This window comes from Marmota monax, unplaced genomic scaffold (assembly GCF_021218885.2).
Source record: "Marmota monax isolate L192 unplaced genomic scaffold, Marmota_monax_Labrador192_F-V1.1 WCK01_AAM20220418_F8-fsc00319, whole genome shotgun sequence".
NCBI classification, from domain to species: domain Eukaryota; kingdom Metazoa; phylum Chordata; class Mammalia; order Rodentia; family Sciuridae; genus Marmota; species Marmota monax.
The window spans coordinates 366,756-386,485 of record NW_026692103.1 but is presented as its reverse complement, the minus strand read 5'-3'; the positions used below and the strand labels follow the sequence as shown (position 1 = coordinate 386,485).

At 52.4% G+C, this 19,730-nt stretch overlaps 1 protein-coding gene across 4 annotated transcripts in view; it reads right to left on the bottom strand.

Moving 5' to 3' along the window:
- Positions 1-19,730, bottom strand: part of Mrc2 (mannose receptor C type 2) — a 55,063-nt gene that overhangs the window by 7,123 nt on the left and 28,210 nt on the right. For all 4 annotated transcript variants that reach the window (XM_046460902.2, XM_046460908.2, XM_046460888.1 and 1 more), the window contains exons 2-20: positions 17,821-18,222; positions 16,831-17,004; positions 16,468-16,632; positions 16,135-16,248; positions 15,478-15,621; positions 11,847-12,035; positions 11,553-11,707; positions 9,582-9,689; positions 7,973-8,088; positions 7,370-7,518; positions 6,309-6,526; positions 5,466-5,608; positions 4,068-4,170; positions 3,396-3,534; positions 3,254-3,289; positions 2,804-2,964; positions 2,628-2,695; positions 1,906-2,006; positions 1,453-1,595 (exon numbers count right to left, since the gene is read on the bottom strand). In XM_046460902.2, coding sequence (XP_046316858.1) covers positions 1,453-1,595; positions 1,906-2,006; positions 2,628-2,695; positions 2,804-2,964; positions 3,254-3,289; positions 3,396-3,534; positions 4,068-4,170; positions 5,466-5,608; positions 6,309-6,526; positions 7,370-7,518; positions 7,973-8,088; positions 9,582-9,689; positions 11,553-11,707; positions 11,847-12,035; positions 15,478-15,621; positions 16,135-16,248; positions 16,468-16,632; positions 16,831-17,004; positions 17,821-18,222 — 2,828 coding nt within the window. The remainder of the gene's footprint in view (positions 1-1,452; positions 1,596-1,905; positions 2,007-2,627; positions 2,696-2,803; positions 2,965-3,253; positions 3,290-3,395; positions 3,535-4,067; positions 4,171-5,465; positions 5,609-6,308; positions 6,527-7,369; positions 7,519-7,972; positions 8,089-9,581; positions 9,690-11,552; positions 11,708-11,846; positions 12,036-15,477; positions 15,622-16,134; positions 16,249-16,467; positions 16,633-16,830; positions 17,005-17,820; positions 18,223-19,730) is intronic.

Sequence of the window (19,730 nt, the reverse complement as noted above, 5' to 3'; positions counted from 1 at the left end):
AAAAAAAATTGAAGATCAAATCAGGTCTAATAAATCAGCCCATGGATGCAAAAGGAACCACTTTGAGGAAGATACACCTTTGAGGGAGCATTTTGAAAATATGGTTAGAAACACACTCCTTTTGATTACTTTTATTGCCCCAAACTGTTGTAACTGCACACTCGAAACACTCAGGAAGAAGAAACTTCCAAAAATGTTATTTTTCAAAAAAATCTTCCGACATTTTTTAACCCTCTTGATCAGGTCTTCTGATTCATTTTTGAGGCAAATGGGAAGAGAAAAATTTAGTATGTAACTTTAAAACAAAACCTTTGTTTAGTGGGTAGACATCACAAAGGATCAAATTAAGATTCTTAAAAAATAATGAAATAACAGAAAGACAAGTACCACATGTTTTATTCACATGTGGAATGTAAAAAAGTTGTTCTCATAGAAATTAAGAGGAGGAAGGGGGTTACCAGAGGCTGAGGGAATAGGAAGGAAGGAGGGATGGAGAAAGGCTGCCCAGTGGGTAGTAGTTATAATTGAAAAGAAGCTAGAAGTTCTGGGGTGCTATTGCACTGTAGGGTGACTGTAGCTATAATATGCTGCATATTCCAAAAAGCTAGAAGAAAGGATTTTGAATGTTCTCACCACAAAGAAATAATGTTTGAGGAGACAGATATGTTTACCCTGATTTAAACATTACATATTGTATAATGTACTAAAACATCACATGGTACCCCATAAATATGGATCATTTTTGTTCTTATATATCAGTTAAAAAGTAAAGTTAAATTTAAAAATTATGATATCGATTTTCTGTGGCAGAGAAAAAATAATGAAATATATGCAATCACATGGTTCTTATTAAAATAATTTTAACTATTTAAAAAAAATTTTTTTAGATGTAGATGGACACAATATCTTTTTTTTTTTTTTTGTGGTGCTGAGAATTGAACCCAGCACCACATCACATGTGCTAGGCAAGTGCTCTACCATTGAGCTACAATCCCAGCCCCAGATTATTTAACTTAATAATTATTATATTTGACCATTTGTGTGAGTTCAATTCATACCATTAATCATTTTTAATTTTAAAATATTATTTTTAAAATTTTTAGCTGATGCTTCAAATTCTTTTGTTCTTTTACCACATATAACATTAGTCACATCGGTGTAGAAGTAAATACGTATTTTATGGACACCCATGCACCTATGCACAAATAAAATGTTTGGGTATGTATGTTCAATATTTTGTTTTACTAATAAAAGGGTTTATTATCAAAAAGTATGGCAATCACTGATCTAGAAAATTCACTGAAGACTTTGGACAACTTCAGTTCCTGGTAGAATGACTACACTATCATTTTCCAAGGAGGCTAGCCCTGGCACTGGGGACAAGTAAAAGACAAGAAGGTGGGTATAAGCAAACGCTATGATTCCCATGGGTGCCCTCTCCCCACCTCCTACCTTGTTGAGGAACTGGTTCCAGCCAGAGGGGCAGCCCCCCTGGGCTGCAGGGAGGAGGTCAGGGGGCTGTGTCTCTCTGGTGCTGTTGCTGCGCTTGCAGATGTAGGGCAAGGCTGTCAAGCACTTCTGGTCCCCCCAGTCCTCTGTGAAAGGGGAGAAAAGGCAGTCACCCCCAGGGCAGGGCGCATCATGGCTGGCAGTACTCTCTGCCTCATGCCATGAGAGGACTGATGCTGGGCTGGGGCTCAGGGGCTATGTCCAGCTCTGAACTCAAGTCCTCTGGCATGAGGGTCATGGAGATGGGACCAACCCTCTCTGGGTCTAGCCCTTCTTGGATTTGGGTACAAAGAGAATAAGAAGAGACTGATGGCCTCTGCTCACCTTACCACCCCCAACATTGACCCTCTCCACGCTGATGGCACCCTCTGTGTCCCCCACCCCCGTCACCCTCACCTCGGCTGGCTGTCATGTACACGCACTTCTTGTCCTTGCCAATGGGCCGAGGTTTGCCTGGTGCCCAGGAGATGAAGTTTATAATGGAGCCATCTATCCACCTGCAACAGCACAGAATGGAGTGACTCCAGCACTGACCAGGGCTTAACCTCCCTTGTGTGCAGCACATGGCAGTAAGAGAAAGGGGAGTGGGCTCAGAGCTACAGAGCTCGGTGCAGCCATGGATCCACCAGGTAAGGTCCAGCCCTCCCCAGCAATCTTTTCTCTAAGAAGCCTGAAAACCTGGGCATGGGGAATCCAAGAGCAAAGATGTGCTCAGATTCTCATGGACTCCCGGTCCTTCTGCTTCAAGCCACTGATGCATGGTGGGCACTGAATATACTGTCCCCTCTGAACCATCATATGTTCTGCCCACATCCTAAGAGGCTTCGTTCATGATGAACAACCTCAGACATAATAGGAGCTGCCATTATTTAGGCCCAATATGTGCTAACTGCTGTTACAATGACTTCCCTTTATTATTTCAAATTCTCACAAGAATCCTAGAAGGCAGGCCTCATTATTCCCCACTTGCAAGATGAGAGAAACAAGGCCGGAGAAAGGCCACGCAGCCAGCAAGGAGCGCTGGATTCTAACGCAGGTCTGTTTCTGTGTGCGGGCAGCCTCCCAACCTCTAGCCTGGAGATGCGGCTGTTCATCCACGCATGCGCCCCTTCTCCCACCTGAAGCGCCCGTCGCCCTCGGAGGTGTGCAGGCCGATCCACCAGTGCTGCTCCTGGCCCCGGGAGAACTGGGGGAGCGGGAAGGGCGGGTGAGGGCTGGCCGCCTCCCTGCCCTCAATCCCCGACCTGCCTTCTCCCGGCCCACAGCCCGCGCACCCGCGGCCTCTCAAGCCCACCTTCTGCAGGGTGTGTCCCAGGAAGTCCAGCTCAGCCTGGCTATGCACCGAGGTCAGCTCGGCCTGGAACCAAGTGCAGATGCGCTGCGCCTGCGCCCACGTGGAGTGATGCTCGAAGAACTTGTACTCGGCGTCCTGGAAGCGCAGCCATTCCCGCCGGCCTGCGGAGCAGCGCAGGGGGTGGAAGTCAGGCTACGACAGCCTCCCAAGCCCCGGATGTGCACAGCGGGGTGGGCAGAGCCAGGGCAAGCCGCCCCCCACCTCCCCAGGCACAGTGGCTGAGCACAATGGGCCCGGCTCCAGACCCTGCGCTTTCCCTCCCTCCCTCCCTTCCTTCTGAGGCTACAGGGCTGCGGCGTCCAAGTCAACTCAGTCCCCTTTCCACTGGAACCCTGCATCCCCTTGGTTTTGTTCCTGGTCGCGGTGGGCTGGGGTAGACTGGGGCCTCACCTTGAGGGCTGATGTCCGGATCTCGCACGTCCACGCCTACAGAACAAGGACAAAAAGGCTGCAGGGGAAGGAGACCCTCCCCAGCATCCTGGCACCGCGCCCCTCCCTCTGTTCTGCGTCCCACAGTGCCACCCGACCCAACCTCTGGGGATCTTGCAGATCCAGTCGAGCTGTGTCTCGCACTGCATGGCCACCCACTGCAGGGAGGCCAGGTCCAGCACTGCACAGCCCCGGATGTCATCGTCGTCGTGCCGGCTCCGGTCGAAATTGTGGTAAGAAAACTGGAGGGAAGCAGGATGAGAGAAGAGGGATGTAAGGCACGAGGCGCAGGCCGCCCCATCCCCAGGACAGGGGGACACCTAAGGCCTGGCCTGAGTTAGGAACTCCCAACCTGGCCTGGGTGTCCCCTCTCAAACCATTTTTGTTGTTGTTGTTGTTGTTTGTTTGTTTTTGTTTCCTGGGGATTGAACTGAGGGGCACTTACCCACTGAGCCACCTCCCCAGGCTTTTTTTTTTTTTTTTTTAAATTTATTTGGAGACAGGGTCTAACTAAATTGCTTAGGGCCTCGCTAAATTACAGAGGCTGGCTTTGAATTCACGATCCTCCTGCCTCAGCCTCCTGAGCCGCTGAGAGTAAAGGCGGATGCCACCCTATGCAGCTTGCTTCCCTTTTTACCTGACAGCTCTCAGCTCTCTGGAAGCTCTACTTCTAGGAGACCCCATCCATTCCAGGCTTGGCCCTGCCCCACCAGACTCCACCCACAAACCAGCCCCACCCACCTTCTGGTCCAGCGCCTCTGCCAGTCCACCTTACCCCTAGGCCATCGCTCCAGCGCCAACTCTGACCCCCTCCAGGGTCCCGACGGTTCAGGCCAATCCAGAACCAGTGCTGCTCATGGATCTCAGGCTCTGACTCACTTCAGCAGAACCCAGGGCGCGGCAGAAGAGAGGAGAGGTGAGGCAGGTGAGAGCTGCAGGCGTCTCAACATAACACCTGACCACTCTCATCTGTGACCTGGGCAGTCCCCAATGCCTGATGCCTTTCCACCTGAACTTCACACTGGCCCACCAAAGCACTCTTTTGGAAGGGTCATGGGGGGGTGGGGGGGGGGAAAGGGGTGTTCTTGTTTTGTTTTAGAAAAGTCTCTCTTGGAGATAAGGATAGCTGGACCAGGCTACCAGCTCAAGGCTCAGTGGCCTGGCTCCCCTTCCCTTGCTTTCCCTACTCATCGAAGTTCTGGGTGTTTTACTTTAGGCAGGTTAGGAAGCTGTCCCGCATGTAGCATCAACCTGAGACTCTGGAACTAAATAAACCTGGACTCAAGTCCTAATTTACCCATGGACCAGCTCTGTGACCTTGGCAAATAACCTCACCTCTCTCCCAGGGTCAGTGGAAAACGTGAGCTATTAAAATTACTAGTCAAATTCTTGATGATTGATGAGAGAAAATATCCCTGGAATTAAGACTCATTGGGATTTTTCCTGATCTAAGGGATGACAAGTTCTATGTGACAGAATATAGTAGTTGGAGCCCACAGACCAGAGATGGAGTCCTGGAGGGATCCCCAAGGGCAGAGCTGCAGCCTTTCTTCTCCCACGGGGATGGTTTTGTGTTTTTTTGTTTTGTTTTATTTTGACCAGGGATGCTTAACCAATGAGCCACATCCCCAGACCTTTTTTTAAACGTTTTTATTTTGAGATAGGGACTCACTAAGTTTCTTAGGGCCTCTCTTAAGTTGCTGAGGCTGGCTTCAAACTTGCAGTCTTCCTGCCTCAGCCTCCTGAGTTGCTGGGATTACAGGCGTGTGACACAGTGCCCCAGCTCAGGATGGTATATCATGGAGTGGGTTATTAAGGGATGGTGTAAGGTAGAGGTGAAATGCTTAACTTGAGTCAGGTTGTAGGCTTATAATGGAAAGTCTGCATTTGAGAGGGTGTTGCTTGCTCCATGAGGTTTGTGAGCACATGGAGTCTCCTATGAATGAATGGATCACACCAGTGTGTTTGCCCAGGTCTCCAGGGGACCATGACTACTTCAGAGGGACAGGATGGTCCTGGCACTAGTGGAAGATACACAGTTATTCCAACCCCTCAGACAGGCTGGGGCCACCTTCACTCTGTCCACCCTGCCTCTTGCCCCACACAGCCTAGAGTCAGCAGCCATGGCTGCTCCCCGCGCATATACAGGCAGCCCCCGTCCCAGGCTCAGTACCCAAAGATCTTGTTGAGCATGTTGGCTACAAAGTGCTCTTCCTCATAGCTGGCCAGGCTCAGCAGCTGGGCCCCCAACTCCTGGCAGGCCCCTTGGGCCTGGATCCAGCTCTTCTTGTCCTGCAGCCGCTCTGAGCTGAACACCTGCAAGAGCAGAGGCCAGCTGTCTAATGGGTCTCCACTGGCACCTCTCCAGGTGACAACTGCCACCCTCCACGTGGCAGCAAGAACGCAAAGTGCTGTGGCTTCGCTGGACCAACGACAATCCTGCCCATCAGAGAACAAGCCCCAGGGGAAGGTGTCCAGCTCAGTCAGCTCCTGGAGAGAGCAGCTGTGCCCTGTCCCCTGACCAGTGGGACAACCTGGGCTCTAATCCCAGCAGAGCCACAGCTTGCTGTAAGCAAGTCCCTTCCTCTCTCTGGACTTCAGTTTCTGCATGTAATAAAAGACTCCCAGACTTGGCATATTACCATGCCCCAGCCAGACCTACTCAATCCAAATCTCCATGGCGACAGCCTGGATTTTATTTTATTGTTTTGTAGTGCTAGGGCTCAAACTCAAGCCCACGCATGCGAGCTTAGATTTTTCTCAGGTTCTTCAGGTAATTCTGAAGTACATTCTGTCCCCACATGTGGGAACCTCTGACACTGATGATCTCTATGGTTCCTTCAATTCCTCAAATGTTTACTGTTCATCTACTATTTGCCAGGCCTCAGATTCCACTGGTGAGAGTTTCATCAGAAACTACTGCTATCTGCAGTGTGGTGGCTGCTCCCCCAGGCTCCCCACATAAGCTGCCCCTTTGCTTTTTTCTATACCCCACCATGCCAACAAGCTGCCCTACCTTATAGCAGTACCGGAGTTTGGGGTCCGAGGCCCAACCCTGGGGACAGGAGCCAGTAAGGCTGGGTGTGGGGTCTGGCCCTGGCAGCTCTGGTGTCACTGGTGTGCCCAGACTCTGTCGGCAGATGTAGCGAGCCCGGAACGTAGTGCAGTTCTTCACCTCCCATAGCCCCATGGCGCTGCCTGTGGCCAAGGCCACGCAACCCCCACGGCTGTACCCTGATGAAGGGAGAGAGGAGAACCACAGACTGAGGAGGACTCACTTTCTTGCAGGGTACCACTGCAGTCCCGACTGGGAGCACGCTTGGCCATCTCTGCAGAGACAAGCTCTGTAGAGTCCGAGCCCAGGTGGGAGGAAGGAATGAGGTAGAGTCCTAGTTCTTTGCTTATTTACTGTGAGATCTTAGGTATGTTGTTTAACCTTTCTGAGCCTCTCTCATTATCTACCTCATTAGGTTATGGAAAGGGTTCAAAAAGCTAATGTGAGCCATGTGCAGTGGCCCACGCCTGTAATCCCAGCAGCTCGGGAAGCTGAGACAGGAGGATCGAGAGTTCAGAACCAGCCTTCGCAATGGTGAGGCCCTAAGCAATTAGAGACCCTGTCTCTAATAAAATACAAAATTGGGCTGGGGATGTGGCTCAGTGGTTGAGTGTCCCTGAGTTCAGTCCCCAGTATGCGCCCCCCCCCAAAAAAAATCTAATGTGCAATGGTAATGATACTAATGTCTATCCAGTGCACTGTATTGTGCTCACTATTCTGTGCACTTTACATATATCATCCCTTTCCATGTGTTAGCACTTTACATATATTTAAGGCTCATGCAGCCTCTTATGAGGAAGGCATCCCATTTGACAGGTGAGCACATTGGGACTCAGAGGATGCAAAACCAGTAAACAGATTGCCTCCAGGGCCTGCCTGACCAACAGGCCACACTGGACAAATGGTCATTACCCTGAGAAGCCCTTGAGCACAGACCTAGCAGGGCAAGTCCACCACGGCCTCCCAGCTCCCCCAAGGCCAGTCAAAGAAGGAGGCTGTCAGTACCATGGGGTGGGGCTCACCAGGCTGGTCCCTGTTCCAGTGGGTGTACATGACTTCATCCCCACTGAGCCAGCGGAAGGAGCCGGTACTGTTGAGGTCCTGCAGGGCTGTCCAGAAGTACTCGCCCTCCCAGTTGTAGATGAGGCTGCTGACGAAGGCCTGCTCGAACCTTTGGGGGGCAGACTGGTCATGGTAAGGAGTCACTATCCCCACTCCCTGGCCACAGGCCAGTCACCCTGCTCTAGGAGCTCAGGGGATGTGCCTGGCCAGTAACTTGCTCAGGGAAGTGAGAAACCTGGGGGCTCGCGGAGTAACCCAGCTCCCTCTTCTACCATCCACACCCCTTGCCTTGCTGAGAAGGAAGGAGAGAAAATCAGACACAGCCAAGGTCTGTCTTCCTTGGGCATCCTGCCCATGCTTGTGCCTGCCCCTGCCCTGCCCACGCTGAGGTTGCCTAACAAATGACTCTTTCTTGTGATAAGATTTCAAAAAGAACTAGGAGCCCATTGAGTCTCAAAGGACTCCAAGTCCCTCTGGGCATGGTGGCAGGACACTACTCCGTTTGTGGGAGGGGCTACATTACACAGGACATGGGCAAGAGTGGGTCTTGACCCCTCCTGTACCTGTTAGTGATGGTGACCAGCTGAGAGCCATGGTCAGTGCACAGGCGCCGGGCCTCACTGTAGGTCACTTGGTCCTCTCCCAGCCAGTAGCAGGATGGGCTGTGCCATGTCCAACCCTGGCTCAAGAGAGAGGACAGAAGAGGGCCGTCTTTGGAGAGGATAATGTTCCATCTTTGCCAAAAAATCCTGGGGCAGGGGATGCCATCAGGGGCATTGCTGGATGTGCACAGGATAGAGGTGACAGATTTGACCCCCGTGCCTATGCTGTGTTTTGCACCTGGTCACTCTCCCCTCTCCCTTCTCCCACTGCTACTCACAACTGTCAGAACAGGCTAGAAGCAAGGTCCCAGTGTGGCTGTGGCTGATGGACCCGACCCACGGCCTGGCTCAGAGAGATGAGAGGCATCTAAACCAAGAGGCACGGGGTGGGGGTGGGGGGTGCAGGGGGAAACTGCCGATTGGCTAGGAAACCAGAGAAGAAAAGCTGGGAGAGATGCCAGCTTGCAGAGAAGGTTGAGCAGTCGTCAGGGCCTACAGATGGGGAGGATGCGCCTGGCAGGAGGAGACCCTTAGAGACCAGCAGAGCCAAGGCAGAAGAGAAGCAGGTGTGGTGTGTCTAAGTGTCCATCAGAGGGGTTACAAAGACCCCTGGCCAGGCTGAGTGTTAATCACGGCCACTCAGCACCCTCCACACACATACCAGGCGGGCCTTGGTGCCAGGCGGTTAGCAATTCCTCACCATCCCCTACCTCCACTCCACCCAACCCAGGACAAAGCCCCTGTCCCCACGCTGAGCACACTGACCCCAGGCTCCTTGGCTGGCCCCTGTCTGCTCTCTCCTTTCTCCCCATCTGATCATGCCCACTGGCATTTCCTGCTCCTCTCCTGGGGGAGGGTCTGGATTGGGTAGGGGGGACTGTGGTAAGGGGCTTAACCCAAAGGAAAACAGGAGCCAGACCAGCAGGGAGGGGCTGCTGGGAGGAGCCAAAGGCCACAAAGTATCCTTTATAACCAACATCCCCTGCCAGGTTGGGGGGATAGGGGTGGGGGAGCTGGGAGGCCTGGAGGAGAGAAATGGGTGGTGACTCACTCTCCCTCTGTGGCCAGCTCACTGCCCTGTCCCTCACTCGCCTTTTATTCCTTAATCCTCTCCTTCCCTCTCTGAACTTCTGGAAGCCCAATAGGGCTGGGAGCACAGGAGGGAAAGGCACATCCCACTCCTCCAGAGGAGACAGAGAGGCACTCGCTGTGCCAGACAGAGGCCTGTGCCAGTGAGGCAGAGGGGGAGGAGGCCTGGGCCACAGAACCTCTCCCCACCACGACTGGGCCAGGCTTGGGGGGTCACCCACCCCCACTTCTTTGTTCTCTGCTGCCCTAGGAAGTGGCTTCCCCAAGGAGAGGGGCTCAGGGCTGGGGCTGGGGACTTCTGCTTCCTCCTCGCCGCCTCTCTACCCTGTCTCACCCCATCCGGCTCCTTCAGGAGGAGGCCCAGGAAAGGGACACCAAGGAGGCGGGGTGCTGGGTGAGGCTGCAGGACTCCCGCCACCCTGCCTCTCCTGGGAGCCCCTCTGGCTGGCCCCACCCAGGGCAACTCCAGAAACACCCTCACCTTCCGGCAGCCATGATCCTCCTCAGCAGCCCCCTGGCTCAGCTGACCTGCCTTCTTGCAGATGGATGGCAAGGACTGGTTACAGGGACTGTCGTTCCAGCGACCTTCCTGGGGACACACAGTGAGAGAGAGTCTCAGTCCCCTCCCCCTAAGTCTCCCTAAACCTTCTGGAAACCTGGTTTCTAGAAGTGGCCCTGCCTCTGACTTGCTGATTCTCAGCAGTTGGCCTGACTTCTCTTTGTCTGGCTAAGACTGTTAGAGCAACTAACAGCAAGGTAGACAGGACTCCCAAGGTATACAGTAGTCCCCCTTATCCCCAGGGATAAGCTCCAAGACCTTCCCAGTGGGTGCTATATATCCTCTGTTTTTATACCTATGATAAAGTTTAACCTACGAAATAGGCACAGAAAGAGACTATCAGCAACAACCAAGAGTGGAACAATTATAAAACACACTGTAATAAACGTTATTTAAAGTTCATGAAGTAGTTCTGAAATTTTCCACTTCTTTTTGGACTATGGATGACTTCAAGTAATGGAAATCCTGAAAAGTGACCCCGCTGCTGAGGGAGTGACTGCTGGAGAACCAGGCAGATCAGGGGCCATGTGTCCAGAACCAAGCCTCAGCTGAGGAAGCTGGAGAAGCCTCTACAAATGTCTGAGCCCTGCCCGGTTCCCACAGCCTCTCAGGCAGCAGCATGTCTGCTGTTAAGCCCCATCCCAAGGGCACAAGTGACTGTGTGTCCTAGCATCCAGATAATGCCCGGCACAAAGGAGACACTCAATAAATAACTGTTTTTAAATTTTTTAAACAGCATCCCCCAAGGACAATGGCTCTGCTGTTGCAGTCCCTGGCACTGTTAGCAGTATCTGAAACAGAGTGTCCTGTCAGTCCCAGGGATGGGTAACCTGTCCCTGTGGCTTTGTTCCCTTTTAAAGGGTCTCTGCTTAATACTTTACATCAATTCCTTCACCCACGCACACCCTGCCTAATTCAAAACCACAGCAGACAGTCACAACCCCATAATTTCTTGAGAAGACAGGACCCTGGGCTGGGGTCAAGGGTTGGCAGATAGCAGCCCTGCTTGTGAAGCCTTCACATCATGTGGGTTCTGATGCCACCTGCTGGTGGGGAGGAACAGCTGGCAGGAGACCAAGAGTGGGCCAGGCAGCAGTGCCTAAGGCTACAGGAGAATTAACTCCTCTAATCCTCCAAATGACCAGTGAGTAACTTGCCCTAGGTGACATGACTAGCAGGGGATGGAGGTGAAATTCAAACCCTGGCAGTGTCTCATTTGGAAGGAGAGTAGGATGTCCTTCAGCTGGTGTGGGAGACCAACCTTACACGTGACTGAGTCACACTCCCAGGCTGGGTGCTGAGGCGCTCAGTTGCAGAAATGTGGCAGAGCTTCCCCACCCTTCTTGGGTGGGAGGGTCGGTGTCTCGTGCATGGGTGTGTCTTGCTACAGCCCCATGGGTGAACCTATGCTCACCTGTTCCTTTTTTATTACAGGGGTTATATTACAAGGGGTTATATTTAACCCCTTGCCCTGTTTAGGATAGAATCTTCCATGGAAGTGCCTTGTGTGTGTCCCCTTCTCTTACTGTGCCCTTGGGTGTGGCTACCCAGGTGTCAGTCAACCTGCTGACAGTGGACATCATGAAGATAGACTCAGCCCCCTGAAACCTGACCCCTTGCCTCATTTGAATAGCTTCTCCTCAATAAAAGGGGTCAGCGCATGTTCTCGCTCTCTCTCTCTCTCTTTCTGCGGACCCTTAAGGTCAGAGCCATCACAGCGACCCCAAAGAAAAAGGTATTTGTGTCTCTTGTGTGGTTATTTCGTGCAGCCCAGTTAGCCCAGTTTAACTGGAGTGACCCCTGAGCTTTTTAGTCGCGAGAACAGAAACCCAGCAAGCTGGGGTACCACCAGGGTGGATTCTGTGGCCCTGTGATGGGGAAGGAGGATCTCACCGGCCCCCAGATGGTGACACAGTCCTCCAGACTGTCCCGGAAGTTGTTGGGCTCAAAAGGGTGCCAGTGGGTGAAGCTCACAAGGCTCCCGTCGGACCACTCAAAATTCATCTGTAGTTTCAAATCGTTGAGGCCGATCCACAGCTCCTCCACCTCTGGGGGTGCAGCAGGAGAGGAGAGGAGAGGAGAGAGGACACTGAGAGACCAGCCTCAGCCACCATCAGAGACAGGACAGGATGGATAGCGCAGAGGCCCTGCCCTCTACCCTGGGCATGTGGCCGGGCAACCCCTCACCTTGCTTGATCTGCTTGGTGATGAACTCGAGCTCAGCCATGCTGTGGATGCTGAGCAGGTCGCCGCCACCCCGCAGACATGCCTTCTTGGATTCCTGCCAGCTGCGCTTCTCAGCCTGCAGACGGTAGCAGTGGCCCTGGAAGGGCTGCCAGCTGGGCTCACATTCCACCTTCACATTGGCCCACCTGTCTGTGGAGACCCACAAGGCCACTGCTCAGAGACCCAGCCACCCAGTCTGGGTACCAACATCACTCGGTATCAACCCAGGCAGAGCCTCCAAGTGGCTTCCTTCTCAAACCTATCTTAGATCTGCTTTCCACGCCCAGAACAGTCTTGGAGATGCTGAAGCAAAACCCTCCACGGCTGCTGGATACCCAGGGTGGAGATCAAAGTGTTGGTGCAGACCCCACCCAGGACTGTATAGCGCCTCTGGCTGTGGCTCTCAGCAAGAGATGGGCATGCGGTCAAGACAAACCAGCCCCCTGAGCCTCAGTCCCTTCCTCTGTAAATGAGGTTTTCTGCTGAGAGTTGAATTTAGCTTGTGACCATTTTGCTTAATAAATGGAACTGCCATTATTCTCACAAATAACATTCACTGAGTGCAGCTCTGTGTTGGCCTAGGCAGTATTGGAGGAAGACGGTAGAGAAAGAGCCTTGAGTCAGTAGTGGTGTAAGGGGACAGATGAGACCGGTGGGTATATGAGGTTAAGAGAATAATTCTATACAGTGGACCCACTGTGCTGACCCTCCCCTTCCAGATGCCTTGCCAAAAAGCAATCCACCTACAGCACACCTGGCCTAAGTGACAGGATATATCAGATTCCTCCACAAAATGAGGCAAGGGCAAATGTTGAGCAGTCAGAGTAGGTAAGAGAAAGGATGAGACTGATTATCAAAGAGAGAACAACGGGTTGTTAACCTCCCCAATCTTGCTCCTGGGCACTCTGGGTTGCTAACAATTAACCTCCATGGGAAAGAAGGAAAGACAATAATTAAAGAAAGGGGTTCTGGGGTCTATAAAAGAGCAAGACACAACCCTTACACAATTCTGAGGCCCCTTTTCTTTGGAGAAGTCTGACTCTGTTCCTTTATTAAATAAAACTTGCTTTCTACATTTTCCTTGACATTTCTCGGGTATTTACTCTTCAACACCCAGGAACAAGGACCCTTCCTGATCTCCAGATCAGCGGGACCCAGTCCTGCCCACCAGCAGTCCAAGGTCTGGTGGGTGAGTGCATAGTCACTGCAAATTGGCTGCATCTCCTGATCAGGATTCCTCCGGTCCCTCCCACACCCAGAACTCCTCTCCCTGTACCCCAGGACCCTTTTTTGTCCCGACTTTGGTAGATTCCGAGCAGCCCTCTAGGGATTGGGGTCCCAGGGCAACTAAGGCCAACAAGCCCTCACTTGGGTCTTGGCAGAAGAAAAAGGAACTTCACCAAACCACCCACAATGTCAGGCTCAGGCAGGATTCCGCCTGGCCAGGCGGGAAGGCGTGTGCCCACTGGAACTATCGCCCTAGACTGGGATTCTGGGACTAGCTCCATCCCCGACGACCGCCCAGGCTCCAGCCATACCTTTTGCTGGAGTCTGGGCAAAGTGGGTGGGCCGAGAGCTGGAGCGGGCTCGCTCCTTGGCTCAGGAGCTGTCATTCATCTCTTGTTAGTCAATGAGTTAAGACCGGAGGCTGGCCCTAGACAGAACTGATTTTCAGTGGCTGTTCAGACCAGAGGGAACCTCTGCAAGGCAGGAAGGGAACTCAGGAAAGGGGGTTGCTGGGGCAATGTGGACGCTTTCGGGGCACGGTGGCACCTGCCTCTGAAATGGCACGTCTTATGTAATGAGACCCGGAAAGCAGAACCCACTCGAACGACTACTTAGAAGTATGCCTTGTTCAGAGAGCTGGGGTGAGGGGGGAAATCTGAGGCCACCGACATCTGCAGGCTGGAGGAGGACTTGCCTGAGGGGCCATGTAGGAAAGACCCAGGGGACAGAGCCTGCATCTGGGAAGACCTGGGGTTGGTGTCTGACCCAGGTTTCCTCCAGCAAGAGGTGGCACACCCAGGCTGGGGTTGTGGCTCAGTGGTAGAGTGCTTGCTTCACCTGTGTGAGGCACTGGGTTCAATCCTCAGCACCACATACAAACAAATGAATAAAATAAAGGTCCTTAACTGAAAAAAAATATTAAGGAAAAAAAAAAGAGGTGGGCACCCTAGATGCTGCTCCTCCTGACCTTTTGGGCAAGGCATGACTGATAGTCCTGAATTAATCTTTGAAAAGGTTTTCATGGTCCAGAGCAGAAGTTTGGCTTTTTGTTTTCTATGGGTTTGTGAATTTCTTTCTTTTTTTCTAGTTTTGCTATGTTCCTTGTGAAAATCCCTCCCTTACCAACCCCACGGCTAGCTGGACAGGGGCAGGAGCCCCTTCAGCCTACATAATAAACCCACCACTACCTACAGAAATGCTCCTTGGTGTCTTATTCATGGGGGTGCATTCCTTCTGAATTTGCATGTGAGGACTCTGCCTCTCAGAGACAAGGCTGCTTGTCCAGGCCACACACTGCTAAGGGGCAGAGTCCCCAAAGCAGGCACTGCCTGTCACCCCAAACTCCCCCATCAGGCCCCTGGAGCTATCTCAATGAATCACAAATGTGAGCTAGAAGATTCTCCCTGGCTTAAAACCCTGCAAAAGCTGCCCACAGCCCACCTGGTCCCACCCAGACTTTGCCCAGCAGCAGCAGCCAAGCCCCTTCAAGGACTGGCTGCAACCTGCCTTTCTAAACTTCTCATTGTTGTGCTCATAAGCTACTGCTACCTAACCACACCTGCACATGAGTCACCTAGGGATCTTATTAAGTTCAGGTTCAGATTCAATTTTTTTTTGGGGGGGTATTAGGATTGACCCCAAAGATGCTTTACACATTCACAGACCTTTTTATTTTTTATTTTAAGACAGATTCTCTCTAAGTTAGCTGCTGAGGGCCTTGCTAAGCTGCTTTGTGATCCTCCTGACTCAGCCTCCAGAGTGGTTGGGATTACAGGCATGAGCCACCATGCCTGCTTCTGATGCAGGTAACCAGGTGCAGGGCCTGCAGTCTGCATTTCTAAACAGCTCCCAGGTGATGCTTCACTGCTGGTCTGAGGACCACACTCTAAGAAAGGTCTACTTCCCCAACCAAACTGCATGACTCGCCATGCCCTAGATCCGCCAGGTGTGCGTCCAAGCTTCCATACCTTTGTACACGTGGTTTCCCTCTGTCAGAAATGCCCTTCTCTCAACCTTGTTTGGCCTTTTAAACTTACATTCAAATGTCAAATGTCACTTCCACAAAACCTTAAATCTCAGAACCTTAATTAGCTTCTTCTCCAGCACGTCTTATACATCTTTCTATAAAAGCCCATAACTCAGAATATTGTAACAGTGTGTAAAGATGTCTGTCACCTTCAGCAGACTGTGGACTCCAACAGGGCACTCTGCTTTCAGCACTTAACACAGTTCCCATCCAATGTTCCCCAAATGAATTCATGGCACATCCCAGTTTGTTCAGACTTTAGCTGAACAACTGAAGGACAACAGGGAGGAAGAGCAAGAGGAGAGGCGGGGCCAGATGGGCCAAGGCCCTGTGGCTCACCTGGCAGGGTGGGCTCGGCCGTGGCGTTGGGCTTCTTCTTGCACACATAGGGCAACGCGATGCTGCAGTCACGGTTCTGCCAGCCACCTGAGGACTCAGTGCGGATCACCCCACAGTTTTCCTCACTTGGGTTGTCCGGCTGATCTGTGGGGCGGGCAGGGCGCCAGCACCCCAGGAGGGAGAAGCTCACACTGTGGCCCCTGGAACCTTCCTTAGAGCTTTCTGCTTTTCTTCACTCCCTGGGAAGCCTGAGCCAGCTGGAGAAGTTCAGTCCCCGACTCTGGCTCCACAGGGTCCTCATGCCTTCTAACCTGGGCCCACATCATCCTGAACCCCCACCCAGCAATGCATAACAGCCCCAGCCCTGGCATCCCTGGTTAGGCCACGGGTGCACTGGGCAGCCCTGTACTGCCCAAAGCTGTGAGTGAGGCCAAAATCTGATCCATCCACCAAGCCCTAGGACCTGGGGCAGAGCCGGACCATCTGAGGAAGAGGCATTCATTTCCTAATTCACACCAAGGCACGGCATGGAGCAGTGAGGCCTGGTCCAGGAGGGGGTAAAATCTGTGCTTCTTCTCCCCCCACTGCTTGCCTGGAATAATATAAAAGGAAGCCAAGTGCCTGTGGTGTCCCTGTGCCCCCAACCCCACGCCTCACCACTTTCCCAGTTGAGGTACTTGAGGGGCGAGTTGTCCGACCACTGCCAGCCCCCGCTGGTGTCCAGATCATTAAGGCCAATCCACAGCGTGGAGCTATAACCAGTAAGGAGCCCTGGGAATAGGAGAGGCACTGAGAAAGGGGAACCCCACCTCCAGTCCTCCCCATCCCTCCACTTGCCCTGTCTCCACAAACAGCATCCTTACCCCCACACAAGCAGAAAGGGCACAGGGCCCTTCACGGGGGAGCAGGTCTCAGGCTGCTGGCACCCTCTCCCCATCTCTGGGTGAGTCAGACCCCAGCCCAGCCCCAGGGGGCTGCCCACGGCCTCACCATTAATGTAGGTCTGCTCGTGGATCTCTGTGATGCTCAGCAGATCTGCCCCCTGCTGCTCGCAGCTGGCCCAGGCTTCTCTCCAGGACAGAGTGGACTGGAAGTTGAACTGGTAGCAGCTGTCGGTCAGCTGGTCCTTGTCCCAGAAGGTCTCACAGTCATTACCTGCCACCAGCAGACGGGCAATGGTCCCTCCCAGCCCTCCCCTTCAGCCCCACAGGAAGTCCCCTGGGCACTGCAGGAACCTCACCACCACTACCATACAGGTGCTCTGCCTGGGAGGGAGCCCTACCTCACAGAAGTTCCAAGGCCCCTCATCACCAGCCTCCCTTCCAGCGCCTCCCCACCTAGCCCTGCTCTCACTCTTGATGGGGCAGAAGCCCCAGCGCTCGTCTTTGCCGTAGTCCTGGGTGGTTGCGCACCACAAGTGCCCATCCTCGCGGCCCGTACTGGTGCAGCTGTGGAACCACTGGTTGTCATATTTGAAGGGGATGGTGCACGGCTTCCCGTGGGAGTTCCCCTGGATGGTGTAGACCTCTGCGGGGGAGGAAAGCCAGGCCCTTGGCATCTAGACCCCACAGGCTGCCCCCCATCCCTGAGGGAAAGCCCTTTATAACTCCCAGAGCTGGGGGTAGACAGTGGTCAGCAGAGAGTGGGAGGGGACAACTGCACCAGACAGTGACTTTAAGGCTCCCTCTGCTGTTAAGTCAGCCCAGGAGCCTGGGAGAAGTCCACTGTGCATCCCATAGGGTGAGGCAGGAGCTTCCCCAGGCCCCCTAGTGCCTGTTCAAAAGCCAGCTGGGTGAGGGGCCTCTGAGTCATCCACAGAAGGCTGAGCCCAGTGGCATCTCTGCTTAGCTCTCCAGCCAAGGGAGTCCATGCTTCTCCTAAAAGCTCTGTCTTGGCACTCAGAGGAGTTTCCAGGAAAGAATCCCAAGGATAGAGCCACAAACCATAAGAGCCCCCCACCAGGTGACTCCAGTCCTGTTCACCACCTGCAAAACCTGTGCAGGGTGACTACAGGGTCTCCCCGAGAGTGGGCCAGGGAGAAAGGAATTTTCATTTAATTTTAGGCTCTTCATTTTTGTAGTGTTTGAAGTCTTTATAAGCACATAATAATTTTGAAATTAAAAAAAAAAGTAAATTAAAGGCTTTGAAGTTAATTTTCTTAATTATTCAAATACGCTTCCTATTATAATTAAAGATGTAACTGCCAAGGTCCACAGAAGCCAAAGACCTTCTTGCCTTGGAGTTGGCCCTTCCCTGGCTCCAGTCCCCCTGACTCTCTCTGCTGTTAAATCAGCCCAGGAGCCAGCCAGGGACCCACTGCCCCACCTGCAAGCAGCCCCTCACCATAGTAGGGCCGAGCACATAGATCCTCATCACTGCCGTAGATGCGCCACTGGCCACTGCGGGTCTGGTCGCCTCGTTCAAGAGTGCCAGGCTTGGATGCATTGCCAGTGCGGCCCCCCAGGAAGAGGGACAGCTGGTCACCCAGTGTACGACAGTGCCAGCGAAGACTCAGGGCCTCCCGGTCACACTCGTACATGCCCAGGGAGGTTGTGGTGTTGGTGCCTGGCCAGCCTGTGCCCAGGCACTGCATGGTGCCCAGGTTGAAGAGCCGGTTCCGAGAGACCCACTTCCAGCGCTGAGCAGGGAGACTGGCATTGCAGGCTGGGGTGACTCGGACCTGTGCACCCTGGGACTCCAGGCAGCCCTGCAGTCCATGGCTGAAGATGAGGAAGACATCAGACTCTAGAAGGGAAGGCAGGAAATGAAACCATCGTGGGGTCACTCTTTGATGACTCCCACAGCCCACAGACACTGACATGTGCCCAGCCCTTCTCGTGTGTGTGAAATCACTCAGTCCTATCAACCCTTCCAGGCGGAGATAAGGGGCACTATTGTGCCCCTGTGCCCAGAGGAGGCAGGGCCCACCTCTTTCCTAGCTCCATGCTCAGTTGGAGGCAGGACAGTCCTTTGCCCCAACCCAAAAGCAAACCCAACTGTATACAGAAGGCCTGGTACTGTTGACAGTAGTCCTCCCTATCAGTAGTAGTAGTCACGGTTTCCCTTTCCTCAGTCTCAGTCACCCATAGATAACTGTGATCCTAAAATATTAAGAGGAAAACTCTAGAAATAAACAATTCATAAGTGTTTTGGTTTTGGGTACCAGGAATTAAACCCAGAGGCACTGTGCTACCAAGCTTCATTCACAGTCCTTTTTATTTGAGATGGGGTGTTGCTAAATTGCTTAGGGCCTCACTAAATTGCTGAGGGTGGCTTTGAACTTGTGATCCTCCTGCCTCAGCCTCCTGAGTCGCTGGGATTACAGGTGTGCACCACTATACCTGGCTCATAAATTTTAAAGAAGTTTTATTACAGTATATTGTTATACCTGTTCCACCTTCTTACTAGTCATTGTTGATCTCTTACTGTATCTAATTTAACTTATCATAGATATGAACATATAGGGAAAAAACAGTATGTAGAGTTCAGTATTATCTGAGGTTTTAGGTTTGGAACCTGTCCCTGGGCAGAAAAAGGTCTACTATACTTTTCTGAAGATGTTATGAGGAGTGGTAGAGGAGTTTACATAACACACCACATTGTAGCCTTAGTCTCAGTCTCCATTGCATATCATGGGTTTCCTCTGAGCACGGTGACATAAGCCTGTGATCCTAGCCACTTGAGAGCTGAAGCAGGAAGATCACAAGTTTGAGGACAGCCTTGGCAACTTAGTGAGACCATGTCTCAAAATAAAAAATGGAAATAAGGCTGTAGCTTGGTGGCAGAGCCCTTGCATAGCAGGTGTGAGACACTGGGTTCGATCCTCAGTATCACATGAGAATAAACAAATAAAATAAAGGCATACTGTCCATCTACAACTACCAAAAAATTAAAATAAAAAGGGCTGGGGCTGGGGCTCAGTTGTAAAGCACCCCTGGGTTTGATTCCCAGTACACCCCCCCGCCCCAAATCATGTTTTTTTCTGCCAAAGTTCTTCTTTAACCTAAGAGTACTTTGTCACATTCTTTCCCTTGTCCCTCAGCTTCACAGGTTCCATCCTTTCCTCTTTCTAGAATCTTCCCTAATCACTCATCCTCTGTGATCCCCAACCATCTCATGTCTGATTTTTAGACAGTGTGATCCAGCCCTCTGGCTTGCTCTGTTGGCATCTTCTCACCTGCCTCCTTGCTGAGCAGACCCTGGGGAAGGCCCTGGGGAGATCCAATCACCCGAAGTACCCCCGCTCTGTAGAC